This window comes from Anser anser (assembly GCF_964211835.1).
Source record: "Anser anser genome assembly, chromosome: 7".
In the NCBI taxonomy this organism is placed as follows: domain Eukaryota; kingdom Metazoa; phylum Chordata; class Aves; order Anseriformes; family Anatidae; genus Anser; species Anser anser.
The window spans coordinates 23,056,020-23,082,156 of NC_139727.1; the positions used below are offsets into that span (position 1 = coordinate 23,056,020).

General features: G+C 41.0%; 2 protein-coding genes and 1 long non-coding RNA gene across 10 annotated transcripts in view; 1 reads left to right on the forward strand and 2 right to left on the reverse strand.

Moving 5' to 3' along the window:
• Positions 1–9,646: 9,646 nt before the first annotated feature.
• On the reverse strand, positions 9,647–15,460 carry LOC310902141 (bone morphogenetic protein 2-like). The gene is made up of 4 exons (XM_083843171.1): positions 14,965–15,460; positions 14,097–14,213; positions 12,663–12,864; positions 9,647–10,987 (listed from the first exon to the last, which is right to left on the reverse strand). Exons 1-4 carry the CDS (start codon positions 15,451–15,453, stop codon positions 10,542–10,544), a joined length of 1,254 nt encoding a protein of 417 aa, XP_083699297.1. The 5' UTR covers positions 15,454–15,460; the 3' UTR covers positions 9,647–10,541.
• A 119-nt stretch (positions 15,461–15,579) lies between these two features.
• Positions 15,580–18,878, forward strand: LOC310902142. The gene is made up of 3 exons (XR_014586515.1): positions 15,580–15,713; positions 16,107–16,264; positions 18,473–18,878. It is a non-coding gene; the product is annotated as an uncharacterized lncRNA (long non-coding RNA).
• Positions 18,879–20,922: 2,044 nt separating this feature from the next.
• ERCC6 (ERCC excision repair 6, chromatin remodeling factor) overlaps positions 20,923–26,137 on the reverse strand; it is a 50,154-nt gene continuing 44,939 nt past the window's right edge. For all 8 annotated transcript variants that reach the window (XM_083843151.1, XM_083843150.1, XM_083843157.1 and 5 more), the window contains 5 exons: positions 25,921–26,066; positions 25,108–25,836; positions 24,301–24,502; positions 23,879–23,957; positions 20,923–23,505 (listed from right to left, as the gene is read on the reverse strand). In XM_083843151.1, coding sequence (XP_083699277.1) covers positions 23,071–23,505; positions 23,879–23,957; positions 24,301–24,502; positions 25,108–25,836; positions 25,921–26,066 — 1,591 coding nt within the window. In that variant the 3' untranslated portion in view covers positions 20,923–23,070. The remainder of the gene's footprint in view (positions 23,506–23,878; positions 23,958–24,300; positions 24,503–25,107; positions 25,837–25,920; positions 26,067–26,137) is intronic.

Sequence of the window (26,137 nt, forward strand, 5' to 3'; positions counted from 1 at the left end):
TCCTACTGAGTTCAAGAAGAGTTATGCCTGCCTAAATAAGGAGCATTTGAGTGTAACAAATACATCCCTTAGTCAGCCCACTGTGTTTTCATTGTTCACATGTAGATGAAGAAAAGTATAGGGGAGAAAGAATTGTCAGTTCACACACAAAAGCTCTGTATTGCTGTAATCTATTTCTCCCCATGGGGATTTTAGGATTTCGGGAGCAAGGGTAAAATGTAATGAAACACAGGCTCATGTAGAGGTAGGTGACTGCAAATCAGAGCATCAATTAGGCCAAGCTGGAAAGCAGCAATTAGACAGAACTGCATGTGCCGGTTATACTAGCTATGGCAGGTTTAAAATGTACAAAGCAAATGCATTCTGGTAATTGAACTTTTACGTTCCTGGTCCCACTTATAATGAAAGTAAGCTTTTTTTTTTCTTCCTTTTTTTTTTTTTTCCCTCTAATGGGGAGCGCATATGATGGATATATTTTTTCTCATTTGAGAGCTTCAGTCTGGACTGAAACTACATGATCCTTAGGTATGGGAACACGCAACACAGAAGAGGAAAGTCTCTAATCAAGGTGTGGGACAGGGTTGAGCAATCAATGGACTTAGATAGAAATTTCAGAACATGGCAGAGGAAGCGGATGGGAGGGAAGGATATTAGCTGAAATTCCATACCACCAAGAAGTCATTCAGTGTGCCAGGCCTGATTCCATGACCTCCCTGGTTTATGTCTCCACAAGTATTATACTCATTCAATGCTGGTCACACCAACATTATCACACCTTCTCCCAACCCTCCCTCCTCCATGCCATTACTGTATCTGAGAGAACTGTGCACTGTCTTTCAGTTCTGCCCAGAACTATACCCCATGGCCAGCACCGTAAAAACATGCAGAAGGCAGCCCATAACCCATGCTTTGCCTTCACACTACACAGAGAACAAGAAAATACTCTGAGGCATCTCTAGAGGCACAGATGATTTGTCTGCCAGGAGGCCCATTCAATAGCAACAGTTCTCTACGTGGGGCTGTGCCTTCACCCAACCTGTGCCTGGTCCCTGTGCTTGTTACCGTTTGAAGTGACTCAGTGAGGCTGGAACTATGCCGGGATTTGTTGAGGCAAAACAACACCGGTTTTCAGGGGGACTGTCTGTTTTTCTTTTTTTTTTGTTTGTTTGTTTTTTGGAAACATCATATGAAGATGCTTCTTCCCAGATGTGCTCTTTCCCACTAAAATGAGTCTTCTAATCAAGATTTGTGAGAAAAGACTTCCAAGGGAACAGCTATAAGAGTGAAAAAATGTAGTAGCAATACTTGAAGGTAGGAAAATGAGGTACAGAAAGACTGACACTTTCCTCAAGTTGTCCATAATGGACAAATACTGCAGAAGAGAGCAGTGGACTCAGAGTGTATAGGTCAGTATCTTAATCATTTGACCTTGGCTTTAGAAAAAAATTTTTCGTTTTGTTTTGTTTTTTGTTTTTCCCTAGAAGCTGCTGCTCTGGCTTGCTAGAATCCATTGTTTTTTAAAATTCGACAGATTTTACATAAATATGGATGACATGATTATTGATACTATTTACCCTGGTCAAAGGCAGAAAAGTGATTTCCTATCCCAAAAGGTACACAGAACTAATAGAAGATTGAAAGCTATGGAGGTCAGAGTTAAAAATTGAAAGACACGTCCTTATTTTACCATGAACTTGACAATTTATCTGTAATTTTTCAGATGTTTGGAAAGAACTGGCCTTTGACCTATATATACATCACTCATACTGTTGTTTATTCCTGCTTTGTTTAAAAGAAGTGCTTTTAAGAACAGGAATATAATATTCTTAAGTATATCCTGATCCATGTAAAGCCCATAAAACAAATACCTGCTTTTCAAAGATGCTGACTATTGTCAAGAAACTATCTGTGACTTACAAACACCCTGAAAACATCTTTCCAGAGACATGGTCTCTTTACTTCTCCATGACTCCTTATGTGAACAGGACAGGATAATTGGACTTCTGTCAGAATAACCTTGCCTTAGATCTTTAGGTTAGTATGGAGATGGCCCAGCACTGTGTTTATGATACTTAGGTATTTTGCTGCTGTCATGGCCTTGTTCCTCGACAAGTGGGATAAAGCCAAATCTTCATTTCAATATCAACAAGGTAAACCCTTGTGCTTATTCGATGAAATTCCTCTCCCCCTTTTTCTTCTTCTCATGATGGATGGGTGACAGTTTATATGTAACACCTCCTCAGTCCTTCAGCCCTACCCTTCTAACCATTCTCAAGTTCAAGCCAAGTTCATTCCTGCTCTAATATTTAGTAGTTGATTTCATGGGAAACTAGGACTAGGCCTTTCTCCATCCAAATCCCTCTGGAGTTATTTCCAATGATCTGGATGCTCTGCACTAGACATTTCTAAGGAAAGGCGTTGCTGAAACACTGATAATGGTATTCACTGATATCCAGAGATTTGTTGACTCAGAGAATGAGATGGAACCATTTAAACAAGCTGAATATTACATGAATGAAGGAAAGGAGGAAATCATAATTTGTTCTTTGAGCTTATGAATTAGGCAATGCAGTGCCATGCAAAATTTAGAGGCAGGGTCCTACAGCATTCTAAAAAAAATTCAGCTTGAGAGACCATCCACGCCATCTTTCAGCTCTAGTTTAATGAATCTTATCTTTCCCAACATATTTTCTTAAATCAGGACCACAAAGCCCTCCCTCCACCCCTTCTGTGCCCTCTGTCTCAGTTTCTTACCCTAAAATCCAGGTCCTTTCACAGTTTTAGGCACTTTGTAGCACTTGGTCTACATAAGAAATAAGTCTGAAAGGCTTCAGGCAGAGCTTTAAACAGGAACAAGTTATCACACATCATGGTACTTGCAAGGTCACTACCTATCAATGAAAGAGGTATAAACTAATTTGTGGTCTTATGTATAGATAAATAGCGCACAGAAGTTACAAAGATGTGCTGATCTCAAGACAGTGTGTGGTGAAAAAGGCAAGGCTGGGTAACCCTGAGGAGCACAAAGCTCTGGGCAGCTGATGGACTTCTTGTACCTACGGCTGGCCTTGCTCAAGAAGGAAGTGATATATGCATGGGCTGCCATCTGAGAAACAAGAGGAGAAGTGGAATGCCCATGGTCTTGCTGTTAATCAGTTTATTTACACTGCCTGACATTCTCTGGAGTTTATTTAGGATTTGCAATGTTCAAACCATCCATCATTTATTTATTTATTTAAATTTAGGTTTATTTTCTTGGCCTGTCCTGAGCAAATTACATTTATATTTTCAAACTTTACATTCACATTTTATAGGTGCATTTGATTTGCAATCACAAATGTTAGAATGCATCTCTTTTGCAGCCCAAAATTAGTAGAAACCTGCTCAAAATATTTTTATTTTCTTTTTGAAGATTTAATGTTGATCTCTGAACACTGAAACTGTTCACAGAAAAAAAAAAGAAAAAAAAAAGAAAAAAGCCCTTTTGACATTTTGTTCCAAAATTCATAAAACTTTTGCAAATGTCCAAAAGGCACTTGCAATGAAGAAAATGCTAAAATCACTTCAAATTACAAATGTAAAAATAATGTTGTTGAAATAAAATAAATTATTATGGAACTCTGGAACATTTCAATGTGTAAAGTGCTTCTTTTAGCTTTTTGTGAAGCGAAAATTATGACAGCTGATTTGACTGCTTGACCCTGAACAGCCTCAGGTACCTGCGCCCAGGAGGAAAGCAGTGAGGCTGGAAGGTGTGGAGTCACAAAGCCAGTGGTGCCCTCAGGTGTGACCCCATGCCGTGCTCTGTCCTGTCCACTCACCAAAGACTGCTGTCTTTGAACAGCTTCTGAGCTGCTTCTGTACACGTCTGTAAACCAGTAGGAGGAACCAGATGGAAACTTGGTGGCTGTGGACCTGCCTCATGTGCAGAACATCAGTGGTTGCAGCATCCTCCAGAGGAGGGAGCTGGTGGGCAGCTGGAAATGGACACGGTGTGCAACCTCTGACTCCCATCCACCTGCACAGCAATTTTGAGCTCCCAAGGCTCTAAGGCCTGTTTGAAAACATCACTTGGGGACAGCTCGTTGCCAGGGTTGTACCAACCGGAAATCAGTCTTGGGTTCGACTCTACGAGTGTAAAACAAGGGCTGAATATGCAGCACCTCACAAAATGTACCCTTGTGAGTCAGAAAGACTTACTACAATAATAACTATAAATGATATTTGGAAGCAGGAGATTATTATATTCTGGGAGAAATAATCCTAGGAGACCTCAAGACATCTCAGAAGTGATATGGATGTATTAGTTATTTGCTGACCCATTTTCCACCAGAAAAACAGAAAGCAAAATTTTGCATAATTGTACAGTACCAACTGAAAATAAAATAAGTCAACTACTTTCATTTCACAAGCTAGGCAATTACCAAGCTGACCTGTGTGAAATTCCCAGGGTAATACATAAACGTAAATAGGTTCACTCAGGAACAGTGGATTTCTATAGAGTCTTGAGAATTTAGAAATGGTTTTGCATTGCCATAATCTTAAAAGAAAAGTGAGGTTTGTTTATTTTTTGTTTGTTTGTTTTTAACAAGACAAAATCTTTGTAAGAAAATAAGCGGAGAAACTCTGTCAAAACCCAGTGCTAAAACTAAATACCACATCTAGGAAATGTAAAGTTACTCAGGATGGGAAGCAGCAAGCACCACGCTCAGTTCAAGAAATGCAAAGTCTTGCACCTGAGAGGGAACAAATGACTCCTTTCAAGCGACCTGGAAGACACGGAACAGAACCTATACTGACTTGCAGCTATAGACACTGGTTTTACACCGCCTGATGATTCTGTCTAACCTGATAGTTCAAAGTTAACCAAGCACGATTTCTGTGAGCCGATCCGAACCAGTATACTGGGACTTATGCCATAACACTGCTTTGTGTCATGAGGCCTGGATTTACAGCATCACTGGTGTCAGTTAAAGGTCAATCACTTCTCAGAAACAGGTCATTTTCCCACTTAGACGCAAAGCTTTTGTTTTCCACAACTAAAGCAGGCTGTGATCTAGCTCTGAATTAGGGCAGTTAATATCTGCATGAATCTATAACTGCACGCATCCTTGTGACAACAAGAAGTTAGCAGTCCTTCTTGTTCTCTGAATGGCTTCTAGCAATAAAGCCAGTAAGAAGAAAGAAAACGTTCAATTAGCTGCTTTAAGGCACAATAGTCTCATTCACAACAGGTCATTTCACACCTGCTAACTACTCTCCTTGAAGGTGAGCTACACTCAACACCAGAAGGGGAGAAATGGCCTAGGTGTGACATAGTTTTCTTCAAAGCCATTGAAATGCTTCCCTTGGAAGTGGCAATGTTCTCGAATCAGCCCTGAGCACCCCACCTCAGATAAGTAACACCATCCTGGTCCATGAACCAGGAGGAAGGCTGCCTCTGTGCAAACAGGAATGTAATATACCCACGGGTGTGTATAAAAACGAGCCCACATGTGAAGTATTTGCATGTATGTATTTGTAAAATGGTGCACATAGGATCTTAATGGAGCTGGACTGGAGATGATCTGGAGTGTTCAGTACCTGTGGAAACGCCCAGGCACCCAGCTCTGCTCCTCTCCTTTCAGGAGACAAGCTCCAGGACTACGAACCACGTACTACTTCTGGAGATCTTTTAAGTAAACACAGAAATGCCACTTTTCCTACAAGGAGAACGGGCCCATAGTAAACACCCCAAGCGAAGCAGAGACAACTCAGCTCACTCCTAACCGGGTGCCTCATATCATGTTAAAGGCCTGCAGAGCAGAGGCCTAGCAGCTGCATGCAGCACCGCTGTGCTCCGGATTCCTCAGGCCAGGCACATTTCAGTTATCTTGCCCTCACAAAGGAAACCATTCCTGACCAGTTCCTCCAGGCCAATCCCTTCTGCCTCATCATCCACAGGACACCCCCAGCACAGCATACCCCTCTCTTGCTTCAGTGCCAAGAAGCACCTTCCTCTATTCCTCATGACAGGAGCACCACAGAAATCCCACTTGTAGAAAATCCCACTTGTGGAACCACTTGTTCTACAGAGAACTGTGGAAATCTGATCTCTTATGGATTTGTGTTCTTTACCATTAGCTCTCCCCTAGAACATACCCAGATCCTGCTTAACATCCCACCACAGAGGTGACTGGGCCGGGTTTGGTGCCCTCCCCATGCCACACAATAACGAGCATGACTGTGTGCACCTCACTCACCCGGACCTCTTCAGTTCCAAATCTGGAACTCTGTGCCATGGCATCAAGCCCAACCCTGCAGCTTTAGCATGTGGTTGCATTTACTTCCTAGGCATCGTCTCAGGAATGGATCTCATGATCTATTTCTGCCTCTGAAATCCTGCTTTCCACATGCCTGTGGAAGTAAAACACAAGTTGTGTTATTTACCAGAGGAGAATCACATTGATGCCGTGCAACTGAGAGGATGCAGAGCCCAATGGTCTGTCAGAGACCCAAGCCAGCAAACCTCAAGCTGCAGAGCTGGATGCCATACAGATGCACCACGAAGAATGGCAAAGTGGGGACTGCTTCCAGCCACCAGCTGAACCAGTGCAGACAGCCCTACGTGTGCTGTCACCGTGCCTTTGGTGAGGCCTGGAGTTGGCGGCAGTGGCGATGCTGCCAGGCTCTCACTCTTTCAGTGCAGGGCTCTCCTCTGCATACCTCTGAATTTGGGCGAGTGAGGTATAGCACCCTGCATATAAAACCTGCAGTCATTCCATTTTATTTCAGCTCTTTACAAGGTGAGCTTGTCAGGGGCAGATATGCTCCTCATCAGTACCGGTACAGTGTTTATCAGAGAATTTTGCTCCCAATCTTGCTCTCTCTTGGTGCTGCTGCGATGTAATGTGAAGTAACAACACAATCTGTGCCACCAGTCCTGCTCCAGACAGTCCATTCTGAAGACTAGCTACACTCCCTTTGAAGCTGTTGCTTTTTGGCATGCCACCTAAACATGCCATGTTCTGCTTGTTGCATTTCTTTTCCAGAATTCTTATTTATTTCTGTTGACTAATAGCAAGAAAATGCACCCTTAAATAAAAAAAAAATATATATATATTTTAAAAAAAAGCAGCAGAATACTTATGCTTAATTGTTATTCTAATTACAAGTTTCGGTGCAGTGTAAATTTTTTCCCCTGGCATTATTATGAACCTCATTTCCTTACAAAGTCCAGGATAAACAATTCCAATATATTTTGTTTTAATTATCAGGGTTTAATGGGGCATAATGAGACTATGTTGAGTGGCGCAGAAAAAAATAATAATTTAATGTGTGCAAAACTACTGAGCGCTCCTAGCTTGACTGTGCATATTTAACCTATTGTGGTGCAGCACTGTGTTAACTAATATTCAGTGTGGCCATCATTTATTTATCAATTTTACCTTCATTTCAATGGAAAATTTGTCCTTTTTTCCTAGCATCTGAAACACAAGGAAACTCATTAGGATATCCTGGAAAAAAAAAAAAAGGATAATTCTCTGAACTGAGCAATGAAAGCTTGCTGCTATGATGCAGCTGCTATGCAGCTTATGGTTCTATAAACATTTGTCAGGTTATGGACAGAAGACTGGAGCATGTTGTATGCCGAAGCTGCCCCAGCCAGTTTGTTCCACATACAGTCCTTCTCCCAGTGTTACTTGGCAGTGAAAACTGCTGGCTTCAGTTCCTAGGGTCCCTACTAAAACAAGCATAGATAACAACAGCTGAAGTCACCATTCAGAAACACCCTTGTCTGGACTCTCACTATAGGTGTGTTTTCCCACTCCCAAGGTGTGGTTCCTACAGACTTAAAATGCCACAGATACTTTGTGGTGAAATGGAAGTAATGCAAAAGAGCAACCTGGGAAATAAACCAGTAAAGCCAGATTATGACCCTTTTCTCTTTCCAAGGTGCCTTTGCCAGTGGCACTGAATCCAATAGCTGAAAGCGGCTAATGCAGCAGGCAGCACCAGCCTGCTATCAGACTTTTATTCCACCTTACTAGGCTTACTATAAACTTTTTTTTTTTTTAAAAAAAGAAACAAACAAACAACCACAAATCTTACTTAGGAAGATTTGGCTTTTTCTCTAGGAATTCTGAACATGCAGCGATGTGGTCAGCATGGCAGTGGCAACGAAAAGTTGCTCTGCAGAAAGCATAAACACATTTGTCCTGTCATGCTGGGTACGCACAGTCCATTTGAAACCTTCATTTCTACTGGATTCCCTGTGCCTGCACTGTATAGCTCATACGCCCACAGTTCATCCCGCAGTCTGCTGGAGGGAAACACAGGAACCCCATCATCACAGCTTATTTCCCTTAGCTTGGGGGAATCGAGCCTTTTGTCCCCAACAGAAATGAGCTTCCTGAACGCTCCACTGCCTGTTCTAGTCTGGACTGAGCACTTTCGCCTTTACTGCTGCTCTCAGAGCGGCAGTTCTGTTCTTGGTCACTCTCAGAGCTGTTCTGACATCAGTATCTAAGCCCCGCTGGCCACTTAAAACAACCTCTGCAATGTTTTATTAACAGAAGTAACTAGGCAGGAGAAAACCCTTCTCTCCACACTGACTCATGCATGCCATCCTGACTAAATTCTTGTCTTGCTCAGGGCCCTCTACCCCACCCATTCCAGGCTGTAGTTCTGGTAAGTACGTGCCTGGTCTACACATAGGGGGTACAGTCTTCCCATCCATATATTATAATGTGAATAACAGCATTTATTTCATCTTAGCTTTCTAATTTACTGAAATGTTAATAAAGGCATCACAAGATATCACAACATACCCACAAATAAGGCCTTACAGACCAAGAAAACTGAAAGCATCTCAGGTATGAAGGTCAAGACCTACTTCAGGCAGGTTTTGTTACAAACACCATGTATGAAGAACCCTGAAGAGCTTTAGTATCTGCACCTAACTACAGTGAGAGTTACAAGAAGCTTCAATGCCAATTTCACATCAGAAATAACTACTGGATCCTGCCTGAAGGGAAACGCTTCTGTTTATTTGTTCTACTCCTGACATGGAGTCAGAGGTCTTGATTCAGTGCCCATCAAGGCCACTGAGAATGTCCTCTCTTCTGGCAAAGCATTTATTCATGGACCTTTGGGTCCACCTTTGGGAAGGTGGTTCAAATACAGTACAGACACACACACACAAATGCAATGTTACACTGCATAATTTTATTTGAAAATTAATGTTTTGTATTACAGATTAAGTTAATATACTCCAAGTATTGTTTTTAAATAATTTTCTTAATTACAGTCATCAGTATTTACACAAAGAAAAAACATTTACATAAATATTTTTTCTGTTATTATTTTTTTTTTTAACATGTATCATATCGGAGTAAAAATATTCTCCATGAAGTTTCTATCTAAGTTCTGCGAGATGTTGGCCTCCTTCAAGGATTAATAGAGACAAGAAACCTGAACAGGCTTAAGTTACAACTCAGTGAGTTGACTGAAGAACTGCAGGCTGTTTGCCTGCATTAAGTAGTAGCAAGACCTGAAGACCTCAGGGAACCCCTTCTAAGCCTGTGTCCTATGCTTTAAGGAAGAACGAAAGGGAATCGGTTGAGTACTTTCCATCAAACTTGCCTTTGGCGCAGGACCAGGGCAGCATCCAGCATGTTCTCAGACCTCCGAGGTTTGATCTTTTTTTTTTCCATCCAACTGAACTAGGGAAGTTCCAGCCCAAGCTTAGGATCCCATTGTACAGCCACTCACTGTACAATGCACACTCAAGGGAAACCTCTGCTGTCAGAGAGCGTAACAGCCACAGCAAACCATGGTGGAAGAATTTTGACTCAGAATGGGACTGGCTGACCCTCCATCATACAGAGCTGCAGCACTGAGTCAGAAGCCAAGTTTGCTGATGCCCAGATATATACTGACCTGTTTCCCTTGGATTGCCTAGCACTAGCAAGTCCCAGAAGGACTTACAAGGAGGTCCCTGCATTTGGCAGAACTGCAGATGGAAAAGGGGGAAGAAGTGCATTACCATCTGTAGTTTATGCATTACTCAGAAGAGGCCTCTGAGGTTAGCTCTGGGCAAACACTTACCCTCAAAGCTCTGTGTAGGAACATACATCCCCACTGGATCATGAACAGCCAAAGCTAAATAAGGTTATGTTACTAAGAGACTTGCACCTCCACAGTGGATTGAGGCAGGATGACATACCTATTACTTAGGATATTCCGAGTCTCCACATACAGGACAGGATCTTAATGTGTTCGGACTCTTTCACATAACAAATTGTTTCTAATGGTTTCCTCTGGTTTACAGGCACAGAGCTTTCCATGCAGGTCAGCATACTCACTAGAAGCCGATAGCTCTTGGAAAGCCAGTGTTGAACTCCTTTCTGCACTGCCACGGAGAGAGAAGGGTTTGAAGCACTGGTGAGCTTCCGGCTCTCCCGAGCCATAATCTGAAATGCCATTTACCTTGGTATCTTCAGTGGCAAATGGGAAACTGAATCCAAGTGCATGCCAAATATGTACCAAAAAATGTTCTGTTAATGACAACCACAGCTTGTTGCCACCATGTCTTTGTAATTCTTAAGGACCACATTCTCTTTGTCATCAAAGTAGAGGAGATTGAGGGATTTCAGTTCATCCGGAACACAGCAGGGCGTGCTGACATCTTGAGACAATTTAAGCGTATGGACTATGGACTGAACAGTGGCATGGTTTGTTGCATTTTGACTTTCCCCCAAGGGGAAAAGACAAGATCCTCTGCAGTAAAATGCATTGTATCCACTTGGGTAAATTATCCACCCTGACCAGCCAATAGCATGGAAGTCAACGTAGAGTTCCCTCCGATGACATGCTGTAACCTGGCTTTTGGTAGAAGATGCTGCTGCAGCCCGAGGTCCCCTCCTCCTGCTTGCATTGTTGTTTTCAATGATCTGAGGTTCATGAGGCACACCTAACAAAGCGTCATTTTTGGCAGGGCTCAGCTCTGGTTCAGAAAGGAAGTTGTGCGTTAATCTTTTTCACAGTAAGTTCATTTATTCTTTAAGTACAGCATTCTGCAAGAAAACCTATTTCAGAAATTTACATCAAAGCCTTCAGAGCAGATTTTAAAATGACAAATTGTGAAAGTACTGGAAGAGGTGTGTATTCAATTGCCATTTCAGACACATTTCAGAAACTGCTGAATCTCTGTTCCTTTTGTGGCCTAAAAGGTCTAAATTCAACAGAAACATAAAAGCTTACTGATATACTTAAGTTTATATTCTCTAAACTTCACAGGCCCCTTTCAGGGCTATCTGTGGTCAGAATGTAATTAATGGCCTTTGTATGGCTACTCCTACATCACACGTGCTGAGAAGTGCTAACAAAGGGCGGAGATCACAGGTGTTTTCTCTCTCTGGTGTTCTCCCAGTAACTACCCATACACTTGCAAAATGGTGCTTTCCTGTAAGGGAGTATTTTTGAAAAATTTTTTTTTCCTTCAATTTTCAGATCTGAAAAAATAAAACTAGGCTTAGAGAACTCTGCTAGAGAATGTAGCTCCATGACAATTGGTTTGCTTTCTTAAGGTATCTTCTGAGAACCCTTGATAAATATTCATGGAGACCTCAACATCCATAAACACAGGCTGAAAACCACTGACATATAGGCTGCTAGAACAAATCTTTGTAGATGCACTGATCACAAGCAACAGGTAGGTTTACAGAGTTTTCTCATTGAGAAAGAGTAATCGGTTTTTTGATTCTGGCATAGTATCACATACAACAGAGGTTGACATTGATTAAATTGGGATTTAGGATTCCACTACAATAGTTTCCTGTTGAGAACAAAAATGAACAGTCCAGCCTACTTCTTTTTGGTATCCGTTTCACCATCTAGTTCTTCATATTGACACAAGTCCTACCTAGTTTCTTTCTAATGTGCAAATGCAATGATTTACCAAACAGACCCTCCAAACCCAAAACAATCATTATTTTCCTCCTCCTTCCAGCTTTTGCTCCTCACATTTATCTCAGACTCTAAAACACAGCCTTAGCTGGTTTTACTAGAAGACCAGTGGGAGAGGTAAAACTAGTGTTTTGTAATTTAATGGAAGAGGGCGTTGTCTTTGATGGAAAAAAGCCTTTAGTCACAATGCTAATTAGTCAATGAAGTTAAACAGGTCCTTAAAAACCAAGCCAAGGACAGAAAGGTTTAAATTGCTTACCTAACAACCTCTTCTACTCTTGAAAACTGCACTTAATAACTGTACTAACAGTTGCTTTACCAGCATTTTCACAGTTTTCCAGGTCACTGAGTTTTTTCAGCCTAAGCCAAAAAACTACAATTTTCGTGCAAACTTCACCACAAAGGTAAAATAAATAATAATTATAAAAGAGTGAGAACTCCCACCTCTCTACAAACAAAATAAACCAGGCTCCCTCTAGGCTTTGAGTATTTCCTGAAAACACAACTTCTTTGAGTAGAGGTGACTTAGAAGTTATGTCAGGTGAACTACAAGCAAGAACTATCAAAGCAAACTCTGGTCGGTGATAAAGATGAACTTCCACCAGGCTCAACCCTGAGCATAAATACTGAGATGAGGTATACATGAGGCAACAGAAGGTAACAGAAGATAACAGCTCATATCCTAAAATAGAACTGCTGTTGTGTGAACTTACTTGTGGAAGAGGGTACAAAGCTGGAAGACCTTCGTTTATTACTGTTGGTGAAGAGGACAAGGAGAGCATTTCTACTCTCCTGCAAATTGCCTTGGCTCTTCGCAAATGTAACCAGGTTGTGCTCAATTTTATTGCTGAATGCATGTGTTGCAGTTATCAAAAAGCCGTGGTTGGAGTTGCTGTTTCCGACCCACTTGGAAACCTGGTAATGAAAACAAAATGAGAAAATATTGTTTCAATAATCTTACTACTGCATTATGATTAAGGATCATTTGTATTAAGAAAAGGGAACAGTCCATGGGAGTGTAAGAACATTTATTATCATATAAGCGAGGTAACTGTATAGTAAAGGCTGAATTGAGTTAAATATTTAAACCAATAATTCAGCATTTAAAAATACCATATACATTCTCCAAAGATGCATTTATATGAAAATAATTAATTTTAGGGAAATTTACTACTGAATAGATGAGTCTAGGAGTTAAAATTAACATTGAAATAAATCCTCTGACTTTAGCCAGAACCTTATTTTTCCTAGTAATCTTATTAACAGAATAATATGAACTCTCCAGACTTTTCATACTATTAAAACTCATTTAAATCTTAACACAAACGTGGCATTTGAAGAAAATTTAAGAAAAGAAAAGAAGAAAAAAAAAGAAGAAAAACATATTTGAAGCAAATTTACTTAATCTAATTGTTACAGCTACAGCCCAATAGATAAGGCCAGGCCCCTCTCAAGCAAGGCTATTATGAACTACGATGCAACTTAAACCAATCATTCGAGCATGCTGTTCTATCTGATTATAAAGCTTAGGCAACTAAAACCATGGTCAGAATACAAGATTTAAACCTCAGAAGCTATTTTAAACCTTATTTGTGTTTTTGCTATGGAAAAGCATTCAAATATTGATATAGTTTATGGATATCTACAAAACAAATCTTCAAACTAGCAATTACTGAATTCTTCAGACAAAGTTAAAACAAAAAGTATTCCAACCATTATAAATTCCAGAAACACAATGTTAAAGTACACTGTACTTCTGCTCTGCGATAATTTGACAAGGATAAAAAGAGAGAAATTAAAACCTACTCTTACCCCACAATCAATGCCATCTCCTTTGACAGCCTACAGACTAACATGCTTTAATCACACTGACATACTTGGCCTGATGTCTCTCCTATTGACTAGGTTTGGGTTACTCAATTCTCATCATGTCTGTGGTGCTAGCAGCAAATAAACACTTCTTTAATCCAGGCAGCACCATGTGTATTTCAGAAGTAGACAGAGAGAAAGCTTCTCCCACTTCTGCTGTCCTTCCATTTGAATTGAGCACATAACCCAGCACTGAGGGCAATGCTGGAGTTATGAGCTGACTGCTGCTGTAGCAGAAGATTTAGAACTAAAAACTGAAGACAGAAATCGCTGCTTACTGTCTGTGTGACGTTGAATACTTCCCAGCCTTCTGTGTACAGAGACAATAATCTTGATGCAATGAGATGTTTTTTTTGTGGCTTACTTCCACCCTCCAAGAGTTCGTACAATTCCACCTTGAAAAGAACAATACAATATTACAGTAAGAGGTGACGGTAATTGTTTTTCCAGCAAAACAAGAAGGATCAAGACTATACACTTTTTTTTTTTGTCACATCATACCAAAAAGTTGTTGTTAGGTAGTTCAACAGAAAAACAAGTATCAGTCCGTACACCTACTTTGAGATGTGTACAGAGGCAGGACACTGGACTGTTTAAAACAATTAGTAGGATGTTTGACACTATAGAAGAAGAACCCAATTGTCCCTTGCTTTTCTCCTTGGAACATCTGATACTGTCAAAATCTTCCCTTACTCTGCACGTTTGCCCTTTGCCAAAGGTACAGATACACTCATTAACAAGAGTCCTCTATAAAACCTTATCTTCCCACGAATCCTATGCTGCTATTAGTAGTAGCAGTATTTTAAGAGACAAGCAGTCAAATTTTCATCTGAATTTCAAAATATCTAACCCCAGAAAAGCATGGTGCGGCTTGAAATAGGTCTGACAAGGGCATCTTTAGGGATAGCTGACTGCCACAGGGACAAAAGGCCAGAACAGTGCCAAGCCAAACCCCTGCCGCTACTTCTTCACATGCTTGAGGCAAAGAGAACGTGTTATTCCACACTGAGGACAATAATCTAATAAAAATAAAGCAGGTTTATGTAGTAAGTGGTTCCGCTCGCCATTCCTTTCTCGTTTTCTCCCAGTATTATTAACGACAAAACCGAAGTAAACGCGTAACCGGCCGGTCGCCTCCCCACTTACTTTGCAGAAGTGCTGCCCCTCGGACCTGGCCACGCGCTTCCTCTTCAGCTTGAAAACTCGGAACTCGGCCTTCAGCATCTGCTCGCCCCTCTCGATGGCGCTGATGTCGAAGTAGAAGCGCTGCTGGTGCAGCCGAACCTCGCAAGACCCTTCCCGAGGCGCCCCTCGGGCCACGGCCCCGCCGCCCCCCGGCGCCCCCGGCCCGTCCCGGTCCTCGAAGCTGCGCACCACGTCGCCCTCCAGCAGGCCGGGGGCGCGGGTGATGCCGTTGGCGTCGGCCACCTTGTTGAAGAGATCCACCATGAACTGCGGCGGCTTCTTGCGGGGCAGCACGTCGGGGGGCAGCTCCTCGATGTCGAAGACCTCCCGCAGCCGCTGCAGCGCCGCGGCCAGCACCTCGTCCCGCGGGCCGGCGGCCAGGGGCAGGGCGCTCGCCGCCGCCATGCCCAGCAGCCAGGCCAGGCCCAGCCACGGCCGAGGGCCCGCCATGGCCGGCGGACGGGCCCCACGCCTCGCCCGGGCCGTCGAGGCCCCGAACGGCTCCGCGGGGCACGGCCGCGGGGGCGGTAGCGGCGGAGGGCCGCCCGCCCGCGGCGCTGCCTCTCCCCCGCCCTCGGCACGGGCAGCCCGAGCCCGCCCAGCGGCCGCCCCGGGGCGATTTTACCTCGCTGAGGGCTCGCCCCGCGCTGCCGGTGGTGGTTGTGCCGCCTGGGCCATCGCTCCCCTTCCAGGCAGAAAGGAGAGGAAAGGTATGGGGCAGGTGGAGAGGTCTGGCCTTCCCTGCTTAGGCTACGTGGGATGGGAGCGCTGGCACTGAGCAAGAATACGGGCCCACGGGGGAAGGAGGTGGTGTCAAAGAGGCTGTAGCTGCGCTAATTAGGCTCCCCACCCACTCCCAAATTACCCATTTAAAATAATAATAATAAAAAGGTACAACCTGGATCATCCAAACAGCTCTGCTACACTCACCTTTTGCTGCTCTGAAGCTCCCGAGCCAGTTAGTGGTGTGGCTCTTCAGCTCCAGACTCCTTCCTGCTGTCACTCCTTCCAGTCTTCAGCGATTGCTGCAGCCAAATGTTTGGAAAAAAATGGATAGTTATTGCTGCTATGCTTTATTTATTTATTTATTTATTTTCTGCCAGGTTGCTGGTCCAGTTCACCACATGAAGTGCAGAGGGCTGACAGAGGAAAATGAGAAGTTGCAATGGGTTAACCAGGCCAGTTTAAAGAGCGCTATTACTGCACGAAAAGCTACAGCCAACTTTGATCCTCAGAACTCTCCAGTTGTCTGCTATGGTCTGTAGGTATCTCGGCTCATGGGTAACAGCGGTGGTGGTTGAAATACCATTTATTGCAACTACTTGCGTGAGAGCATGGAAAAAAGACTAGTAAGATGCAAGAAATCATCACTAGACAGTTTTTCAGTCATCCTAATAGTTCAGCTTCCACTCCACTGCTTCTTTACATGCTCATCCTCACAAACCCTACCCTGCCCTTGGGCCTCTTCATTTACTCCTAGTATCCTCCCTAGGCATGTACCTCCATTTCTACTCCCGTGGTGCTGCTTCTAGACATTAATGCCTGGAAACGCATAGCTAGGGTTCCCAAACAACCTTAACTCTGCCCTAGAGGCAAAGATTTATGAAAAAATCCTCTCTGTTTAATATAAGCTGGGACCACAAACAATGAAATGCCTCAATCATAGTAGTGCAACTGCAGAAATTCCAGCCTACTGTTAGCCAAAGATAACCCACTGAGTGCTGTGTTCTTTTATTTTCACATTTCTGATTAGGCAAACAACATAATGAAAGCCTCGCTCCCTATTCTTTCGTAAGACTGTATGACTCACCACTTATGTAAGCCTTATAGAAGAGTTGGTCATAGCTCCACTGATGATACTACATACTAGTTTGCAATTAGTGCAAGGCTTCAACCTCCCTATACTGTATCATAAAAATAGTACGTTCTCTCAACTTACATGTTGTGAGCAGTGTGGCTCTGGGAGCCCGGGAAAAGTGGGGAATCTGTAGGGAACTATGATAGATAGTTAACAACATAAAATTATAGGTGGATTCTCTAAAGATTTCAGCATTGGCATTGTTCTTCCTTCTCCCTCTCTCAAGCGACTGGATAAACAGCTTGGAGGGTCTGCAGAGTTCAAAATTGTCTGACTTACAGGCATAGCTTATGGGTAAGAGCAGTGGGATTTATTATGTGGCCTGTTGTTTCATCTGTGATGACATTACAATTAATATGGGACGTCAATACTGAAACAGTGTGGTTATCCTGTGTATTGCTGGTGGGCAGAGCAAAGTTTACTTGGAAGTCTTCATTGCATATTTCAGAGCCTTAGCAAATTTAGATTTAAATGTAAGTCCAACCCAGACATCCAGAAATAAAGAGCTCGGCTCTGAATATACTTCCCTCTCTTCTGTAAGTTACCAGTATTTGTTTAATTTTCATAACCAGTGGATAGAGCAGCTTGGAAGTTGTATCTTTCTCAGCACAGCTGCCTGACACTTCTCTGTCTAGGTTCTGTAGTTCCTGGTTGAGTGACTCACAATAATCTCTTCTTTCTGGATAAAAAGGGTAATTTTCCATGCCCTGAGCACAGCATAATACACTGCAGTCTTCCCTGTGGCTTTTGCAGGCAGGGAGCAGGAACACCAAGTTGTTTTACTTGCTTCATAGCAGCTGCCTTATACGCATTTTGAAAGGAAAAGAGGAATGACCTTTGTGTGGGCGGGTTTAGACTCCCCTTTACTTCCGATCTTAGTAGAGGAGCAAAACTAGGGCCACCAACCAAAGTTTAGAATTACTAAGGAAAACTTCATCTTCTCAGTGTCAGCTAAGGAACGGAACTGTACCACATCAGCGATACCGTGTGAAGTAGGAGCGCTGACGTCACCTCAGAGCCTAGAATAGCAGTCCCTTGAGGAATGGATAGATGGAGAGAGCCACTGAGTCAGTAAATGTGCATTCAGCATTTAGCTTGAATGTTGGAACAGGGAAATTATAAATGGACCTAAGTAGCAGAGAGGTTTTGCCATGTATCTAATATATAAATACCTCTCCCAAGGGGGAGAAAAACTCCCAAGTGCAGACTTGCCAGCACATCCTGACTCCAAGGCATGTGTCCTACTCAAGCCCTCCAAAAACTGTACTGTCAGCATTTTGTATGATAGTTTTGTGTGAACTACAGTTGCTGAATTCATGATCCAGACAATAAGATGCCATATTACCTTTGTTATTCCAGCTAGGACTTCTTTGTATTCTGCAATCATTTCCTGAACCATTTCCAAAGGATGTGAAAGATTTCTTGCCTTCCCCTAAAGACTGCATCAATCAGATGAAGCCAATGCAGTGGGCAGTAAAGTATCTCATCCAAAGTCACTCGGCAGTTTATAGCAGTAGAATCCAGATCTCCCTGCTCCTACAAAACCAAACAGATTACGCCACATTTTAAACTATCTCAGTGACTATGCTACCAAATTTTATTCCTTCCTAGATTTTCCTGGTGGTTGAAGTAATTTCTTGGACAATACATCGGGAGTGAGCCAAGTTTGGATAAAATTTCTACAGGGTCTCTTAACATCTCATCTTTTCACCATCTTTATGTATCATCTGAGAAAGCACAGCTACAATCAACATGAGAAACTGCATCATGCTAGATAACTGTTGGAGCAAAGTGTTACCATTTTGAAAAACGTAAGTTGCTGTTTTCTCAAAGACTTGTCAAATTAGTTGCATAAATGCTGCTTCTTGTGACAGCTTTCCTTGAGGGACACAACCTGTAACAGTAACTTTCACACTGCTTTTTCTACTTGTATGATGCCTGCCTGGGCATTTTTTTTTCCTCCACTGAGAAAGTGTGACTTTAAAAAAAAAATCAATAAAAAGATCTCATATAAAAAGATCTCAGTATGTAGTATTTTAAAATACATTGGAAAATTCCCTACTTCTTCACCAATGCTGTTATGAGGCTTCCTTTCTTGGTTTCAGTTATACAATGGTATCATGGTGTACTGAACAGATCTTATATGTCTGTGCAATCTTAGCAAATGCCAAACATTCTTCCTCCTAAAGTTTTTTGTTTTTTTTTTCCTTACATACTAATAATGGGGAATTATTGATCCTGGCAGTATTCATTCACCATCAGAGTTAACAGGTAAATAACACACACACATCCATCCCGCTTCAACTGCAGATTAACATCAGTATGACCAAGAGTACTTCCTACTTAGCTTTTTATGTTGGAATTACCAAGAATAGGAAACCAAGACGTGAAAGTGTCTTCAAATGGCTACCAAAAGTGTTGCCATCAGCTATCTCCACGTTTTTGTTTTTTTGTTTTTTTTTGAACATCTCAAATTTTATCTGAAGTTCAGCCAAAAGTGGAGCCCATACGATTATTCTTCCTGAAAACAAACAAAAAAACTTGTGCAACAGACTCTCTTTCCAGGAACACAACTCACCTGTAATTGTCCTTTCCATACAGCAGTATCCATGAGCACACAGAAATTAGAGAAAAATTAACAATGACTATTTCAATCACGTACATGCAGCATCTCACTTTACTTCCAAGGATAACATGTATTAGCTGTAGTAGACTCAGTCCTCCACGTGGTGTAGCCCTCCGAGAAGAGGCTGAGAGAGCATTAAGTTAAGTATTTAAAAATACTCTTCTCCATTTTTAATTACCATTTCTATCCTATGCATTCAGCATCTTGCTAACCTTTCTTGTTTGGTGGGGCATTAGTTCTTACACCAAGAAACTTTTGTACAGTCAACCTACTCAACTGTTCAGCAAAAGAATGAAAAAATGAGAATAAATACTTGAAAGAGAGGTAAGCAAAACATCATAAAAAAACACTAGAGCTCACCTCCCTTACAGATACTTATGGCCTGAAATACGAAGGAGAATAATTATAAGTTTTAACTTCTGCGGTTGAGATACCAATATGGAACATTTTATCCAGGAAAGTGTGTACACAGTCCCCACAACTGCTTATGGAACAATCTAAGTTTTTGCTATTTAGCTTTCTAGCCTTTTATTTATTTTTCCCCTGCTGAGTTGTGTAGTTAGTAAGTCACATTATCTACATTGGCATGACATGTCATGCATGCAAATGCACGACAATTTTGGAGTACCATGGTGCATAGCGGCTTTCAGTGTCTTTACAGGAAATAAATTTTCAGTAGTTCCTTGTAGTGTAGCTTTTTTTGTTTGTTTGTTACTGAAGATTATGCTGTTGCATGCTGAAATGGCTTTCCTTAATAAGATTTAATGATTTCAACTTCATTCCTAAATTAACATCTGTATTTTGATCTTTATCTCCTTTTTGTTGAGGTAAGAAAAAATATAACATAAATAAACTAACAACTCCTGACTGCAGCATTGAATACTTGAAAACTGAAAAGGTAGAAGTACAAGCTTTTGAAAATATTACATATTTATAAACTATTTGATGGTAAACGCATTGACTACATCATATTAGTCAGGAACTGCTTCAGATCTTCTGTAAAGATATGAAGGGAATTCATGTTACACAGGTAAATTAAAGAAATAACAACAAAAGAGATAAAACACCTATTCTAGAATAAGAGGAGGATTATTCTAAATAACCCTTCTACTGTAAATGTGCCTCAGCTATTCCAGAATGACTTTCACCAAAAAAATCAGTCTGTAGACCTTTAATCTTACACTTTTTTTTTTTTAAAAATGAATCACTTAAAAATACACATATAATTGAGTGTTATACCAATATTCATTCAGTCTTTTAAATATCCACTAGTACTGGAAAAATCTAGTTGCTAGGATGCATAATTTGAAGTTGTATGAAAAATGGAATTGTACTTAAAGATAATTAGAATCATTTAGTCACAGAGCCACACTGCAGGAAAAGATGTCTCCCCCACTCCATCCTCCCCACAACACAGGAAGACTTCTAGAACAGATTTTTGCTTTTGCTTTTTTTAATAAGTCCGTAAAAGCCAAGGGTTTATAAAAGCACATGCAAGTCCATTTACATCAACAGATCATCAGTAAGAAGTTCCAAACTTTCCTTAGTACAGAAACTATGTCTTTAAGACTGAAAGTAGTAAATAAAACAGGACACCAGAACTGACAACTAAGGTGACAACAGCAGCTTTGTCAGCGGAATTCCTGGATTGTTCCTGGGACATGGATAAGGATGTGTGTGTGTGTGGGGAGGAATGTTACACAAATCCAACTGAAATCCCCTGTAGCTTTGGAGAGAAAAGCAAGACTGGGGTGGTTTTACTCTTTTACTAATCCATTTTAAGTCATATCAACAGATCTACAATTTTCTAAGCATTTTTTGTTTTGTGATTGCAATTTAGATTCTTGGTTTCATCTTTCCCCTGAAAGAAAGAATATAAATAAATACAAATGGAAACAGAAAAAGATGTCAGGAAAAGGTGCAACAGTCCCACTTTCAAATACCATCAGGAAGAAAATCAGATTCTTCTACTGTCTGTCCTCTCCGATCCCAGTCTGTGAAAAGATAACTAACCAGTTTTTGAAACAGTGAGGGGCCACTTTTTTACAAATATTCACAGAACCTTTAACACAGAGCAAAAGGAAGAAAAGCCATTGGAAGCCATCTTAAAGACCACCTTTCTTTAGCACAAAGGAACCCAATTTGTACTCTTGCTTCACCGTTCACCTTTCGATATTTGTACTTGAAATAAACAAGATAATTTCATACTGTACAAAATAAAATAAAGGTAACTCAGGTTTCCCTTTTCTCAATAGTTTAGAGACAGGAAGGGCATTAGGCACATTTAACTGTTGCTAGTTTAAATCACACAGTAGTTTAATGTTGCTGCAAAAATGTGTAAGACCATCATTTTGCTCTCATAACCTTTTTTTCTTCCCTCAAGATTTCTTCACCTAGCACACCAGCACTCTGAAGACAGACCCAGCATAGTACTTGGGTTTGCTACAAATAATCCACTGTTTCCTTCCTTGGAAAAAAACAGGTATTGACTTAGAGCTTGTCTGACTGGCAGGAAGACCAAGATTTTTCCCTATCTACAGAATAGGTATGACCTGTGACTTCTGTGTATGCTCCTATTATGACTCTGCCTAACCACAAGTGATTATGTGCAGCAAAATACAGTGAAATCGTTCCCTCTCTGACCAAATAACATTTCACAATCTCGTACTTTGATGAAGACTAAGTGCTAACAGGGAACTGGAAAAATTTCAGTGTCAATTACAATGAGACCTGCAAACGTTTCATGGGATCTCAATTATCAGTCCACAACCTGTGACAAACACAATAGTTACTGCTACCCCACTGGTAAGAAGTACTGTACCAAGCAACTGCTAACTGTGTACAGGACTGTGACCAAATCAATGATTACGAGGTAAATGAGTTTTCCATAATCTAATCAGTTTTCCATAATTAGCAACTTTCAGTCGTCTCAATATCCTGCCAGACTTTCCATTTCTGTGATTAAACCTTTGTGGCAAAAAAATTATTTTCCAAGTTAATTAGTGATGTAAGTTACACTCATTTGTTAGATGCTGGCAACAATGAAAGCAGCAACATTAAAAGCAAATTTTCACTAGTAATGAAAGCTTAATGATTTAGATACCTTTGTCAGTACAAGTGAATCTCTCATGCTGACCACTATCTTTATTTATTTATTTAATTTGGATGGTACACTATGTGCCTAATGACTACTCAAGTAACATATAGAAAATTGAGAAAGTAGTTCTTGGAATTTCACAGAAATCAAATAAAAGTCTTATAGCCCACGGCAACATCCATGGTTTTTATTGCAGTAAAATGTCAGTAGGTGTTCTTCATCCTGTTTATATTAAGATTTCTTTTAAAGAAAAGGTGCTGATATTTTGTATTGTTTCACCTATGAGGTAGATGGCACTTTCATATAAATAGCTTAAATCAGAAATGAAGTCAGATCTAAGCCTGCAACGAATGCTGCTTCACTGTCCGCTCAAGTCAATTATTAAATCACAAACATGAAATAATTTCTCATTTCAAGAGACAAACACCAAGTCTCTGAAAGCAGAGTATTGGCCAAGCGCAGATAGGTGCCTTCTCTCGACAGAGGTCAGCGGAATTCTGGCTTCAGTCTCCAGACACCCTCACCATTAGGGCTCCTATGGAAGGTGCAGAGATTGCGCAGAAGTTCTCTAAAGACGCAAGACTGTGCCGCAGGCAGTTTGGAGTCAAATTCCTGCAGTATTTCCTGAGTACTAGCCTCACCATCCACACGGGCCTGGAATGCTATGAAGTTCCGCACATCCACCAGCAATTCATCGTACTCTGTTGAACCTGTGGCTGGAGCGGGTGCTTGATGAAAATTCTCATCTCCCTCACTCTCTGTCCTTTGTGGTAAAATAAGGTGGTTTCTTGCCCTCATCTTAGCTAATAAGGATGAAGACTCTAGTGCACTGGATGACGATTCTCCCATTTCTGATTTTCCATCAAAGTGCGCACTGGAACTACTACTCTTTACATTTTCTTTCTTTATTGTATCCGCATCCTGCAAATAAACATACAGACTATGGATTTTGAGATACACTGAATCTGTTGAACAAAATCCGCCTGCCATTTAGACTTAAACAACACACGTGAGTACACAGAAGCTGTACATCTGAAATACACAATAAAGAGGCAGTATAATTCTCATCTCAGAGCATGCTGCAGTTTGTTGTACCTGATTAGACCTTATCAAGATGCTATACCAAAAAATGAAAAATCACATTCTTGAGACACTAAAAATTCTAGAAGTATACATAATCATGTGACAAATAGGCATGTGACACACACCTACAGTATAAATCAGATTTGTTGCATGAATCAGAACTTCACATAGATCAGCTATTAAAAGAGAAATACTAGCTTTTGTCTCTTACCTTATTCTTCCTCCCAGGTGACGCACAAGTAGAACGCGAAGAAAGCAGCATAGGGTTTCTTTTTTGACCAAACCGACTCCTAAACACGCAAAAGAATTAACTCCATAAACATCCCTCTCAAAATGATTAAGATTCTTTTGCCAAAGCCACCAATTGGGTTTGCATTCTAGGGTTCTCGAGAGTGCTCTGCCAACCTCTCTCTCCTCTACCATGCAACAGGAATGCCTTCTTTGTACCTCAGGATGGACTACTTCCTAACCTAGTAATACATTATTTTGTCTTTATTAAACATAAAAAATGAAACTCGACATTGATGCATGTTACTACAAATACCAGGTGCAAATTTTTTTTTTTTTTTTAAATCTACAGCATTCTAAGGAACTCTTTGATTTTTGGGTAAGCAGTCTGAGAAGTGAACTTACTTTGTTCCTACTGGTGCACCTGAAAGCCCACTTGTGCCTGTCCAGGTTGGCACACCAGAAGCAGCTCCTAAACATCGCTGTCGAGAGACTTTTAAGGCTCTCAGGGCATCCTGGGCCACTCTGTTTGCTTCTGCTTCTACCAGCACATAATCTGCACTGGAAGCTTCCATAATGGCATCATGCTTCATAACGCTGTGCACTCCTACCAAACAGAGCACACAAAAAAGGGTGAAGGAGGACACCTGCTAATTTACACATTAATTTGTAAAATTAAATATTTACCATTTAAGTGAAAGCCACAATCACTTTTTTTTTTTCATTTTCAGATCGATCATATTCAGCACTTCAGTATAGTCATTTCTAGTAAGAGATCCCCCTTCTATCAGTTGAGCAATCAATTTGACAGCAAACCACTTCTGGTGTGCTGATGAGGTCATTATTCACAAAAGACTTAGCAATTATGTGGGTAAATTGATCATTACTATTGTTATGGACAGGACAGACAGAAGTGAAACTCTTGTCTAAATGAAGGTTGGTTACTCGCTTATTTCCAGAAGAACCACTGTATTACTTTCACATTCAAAAGAGTTTCTGGAAGGCTGTCTGTTTGTGCCAAGGTAATGAGTACAATTCATGACCTGAGCATTTCAACAATGAACATTTTAACATGTCACTAGAGTAACAGAACAGATACAATACATTTTGTATTCTAACTCTAACCACCACAGTAACAGAATGACTCCCTTCCTCATTTGCATAAGCTTTGTATACCTCTGTTTAAATAGTCTGGCACTATTGAACAGTTACCTGATTTTTTGAATAGTTTCTCCAAGACATAATCATCATTTTTCTTTGGATCTTCCTCCTTCTCTTCACTGTCCTCCTTTCTGTAGCGCTTTTGTTTCACTAGATGAGGAATACGCTCCCCTTCAAACCTGGCATCTTTGTGATGTTTCTTCTTAGACTTATCTTTGTGGCTCTCATGTGACAGCACATCCACTCTATGCTTTGTTTTTGAGGTACATTTATAATGATTATTATCCAATTGCCCATCTTCAGTTTTAGCAACCTGCTTTTCCCAAGAGCCAGCTGCGCTACATGCAAGGGTAAGATCTCCCTTGATATTTACATTAGCTGCTCCGTGTATTTCATCAGTCACCATGCTGTTTAGAGAGTTGGCATTCTCTGAAGACCCTGCATCACCTGGCAATGACTGAGACATACATTTGTCATCTGTTTCCAAGTTTTCCTCCTTGTTTTTATCTGATAAATTTATATTAGTAGCAGCCTGTGTGTTATCTTTTGCAAAGCTATTTTGATTAAAGGTTTCCAAATTTCCTTTGGTTTCCTCACTTGTTTCTGTCGCTTTAGAAGAATTTGTCATGTGGCTGGTTGAGTAGGAATTGGATGACTTGCTGTACTTTGGTGAACTGCTTCTTCCAAGATGGAGACCACCTTTCAAAGTGTCACCATCAGATGGCTTTTCATGTTTCCGTTTCAGTTGGTGTTTTGGGACTTGAACATCTGAACCAGTACCTGAGGGATGAATAAAATTAATATCAATTTATCAAACACTTCAAACATTTTTTTTTCTATTAAAGAGATTAGAAAAGAGTGTACCTGCAAAAATTGCACTTGTTTCTGTCCCCTGAGACACATCTGGGCTGCTCAGAGTAAAAAGCTCATAAAGATCATTGGATTTGAAAAAGCGCCTCTGCTTAGGGTCTTTCAGCACTCTGTTTGTTAAAAACTGTTTGAAGATTTGTCTAAAAAAAGAAAAAAAAGTACTTTGTGCATGAAACAATGTCTAGCTATGTTTAAGTACTGAATATAGTAC

Excerpts from the sequence above, each read along its gene's own strand:
- LOC310902141 (XM_083843171.1), bottom strand. The coding sequence starts at position 15,453 with ATGGCGGGCCCTCGGCCGTGGCTGGGCCTGGCCTGGCTGCTGGGCATG. Across the intron at positions 14,214-14,964 it reads AGGGGCAGCACTTCTGCAAA|GTGGAATTGTACGAACTCTT; the intron begins GTAAGTGGGGAG and ends GTTCTTTTCAAG. Across the intron at positions 12,865-14,096 it reads TATTCAACGTCACACAGACA|GTTTCCAAGTGGGTCGGAAA; the intron begins GTAAGCAGCGAT and ends TTTCATTACCAG.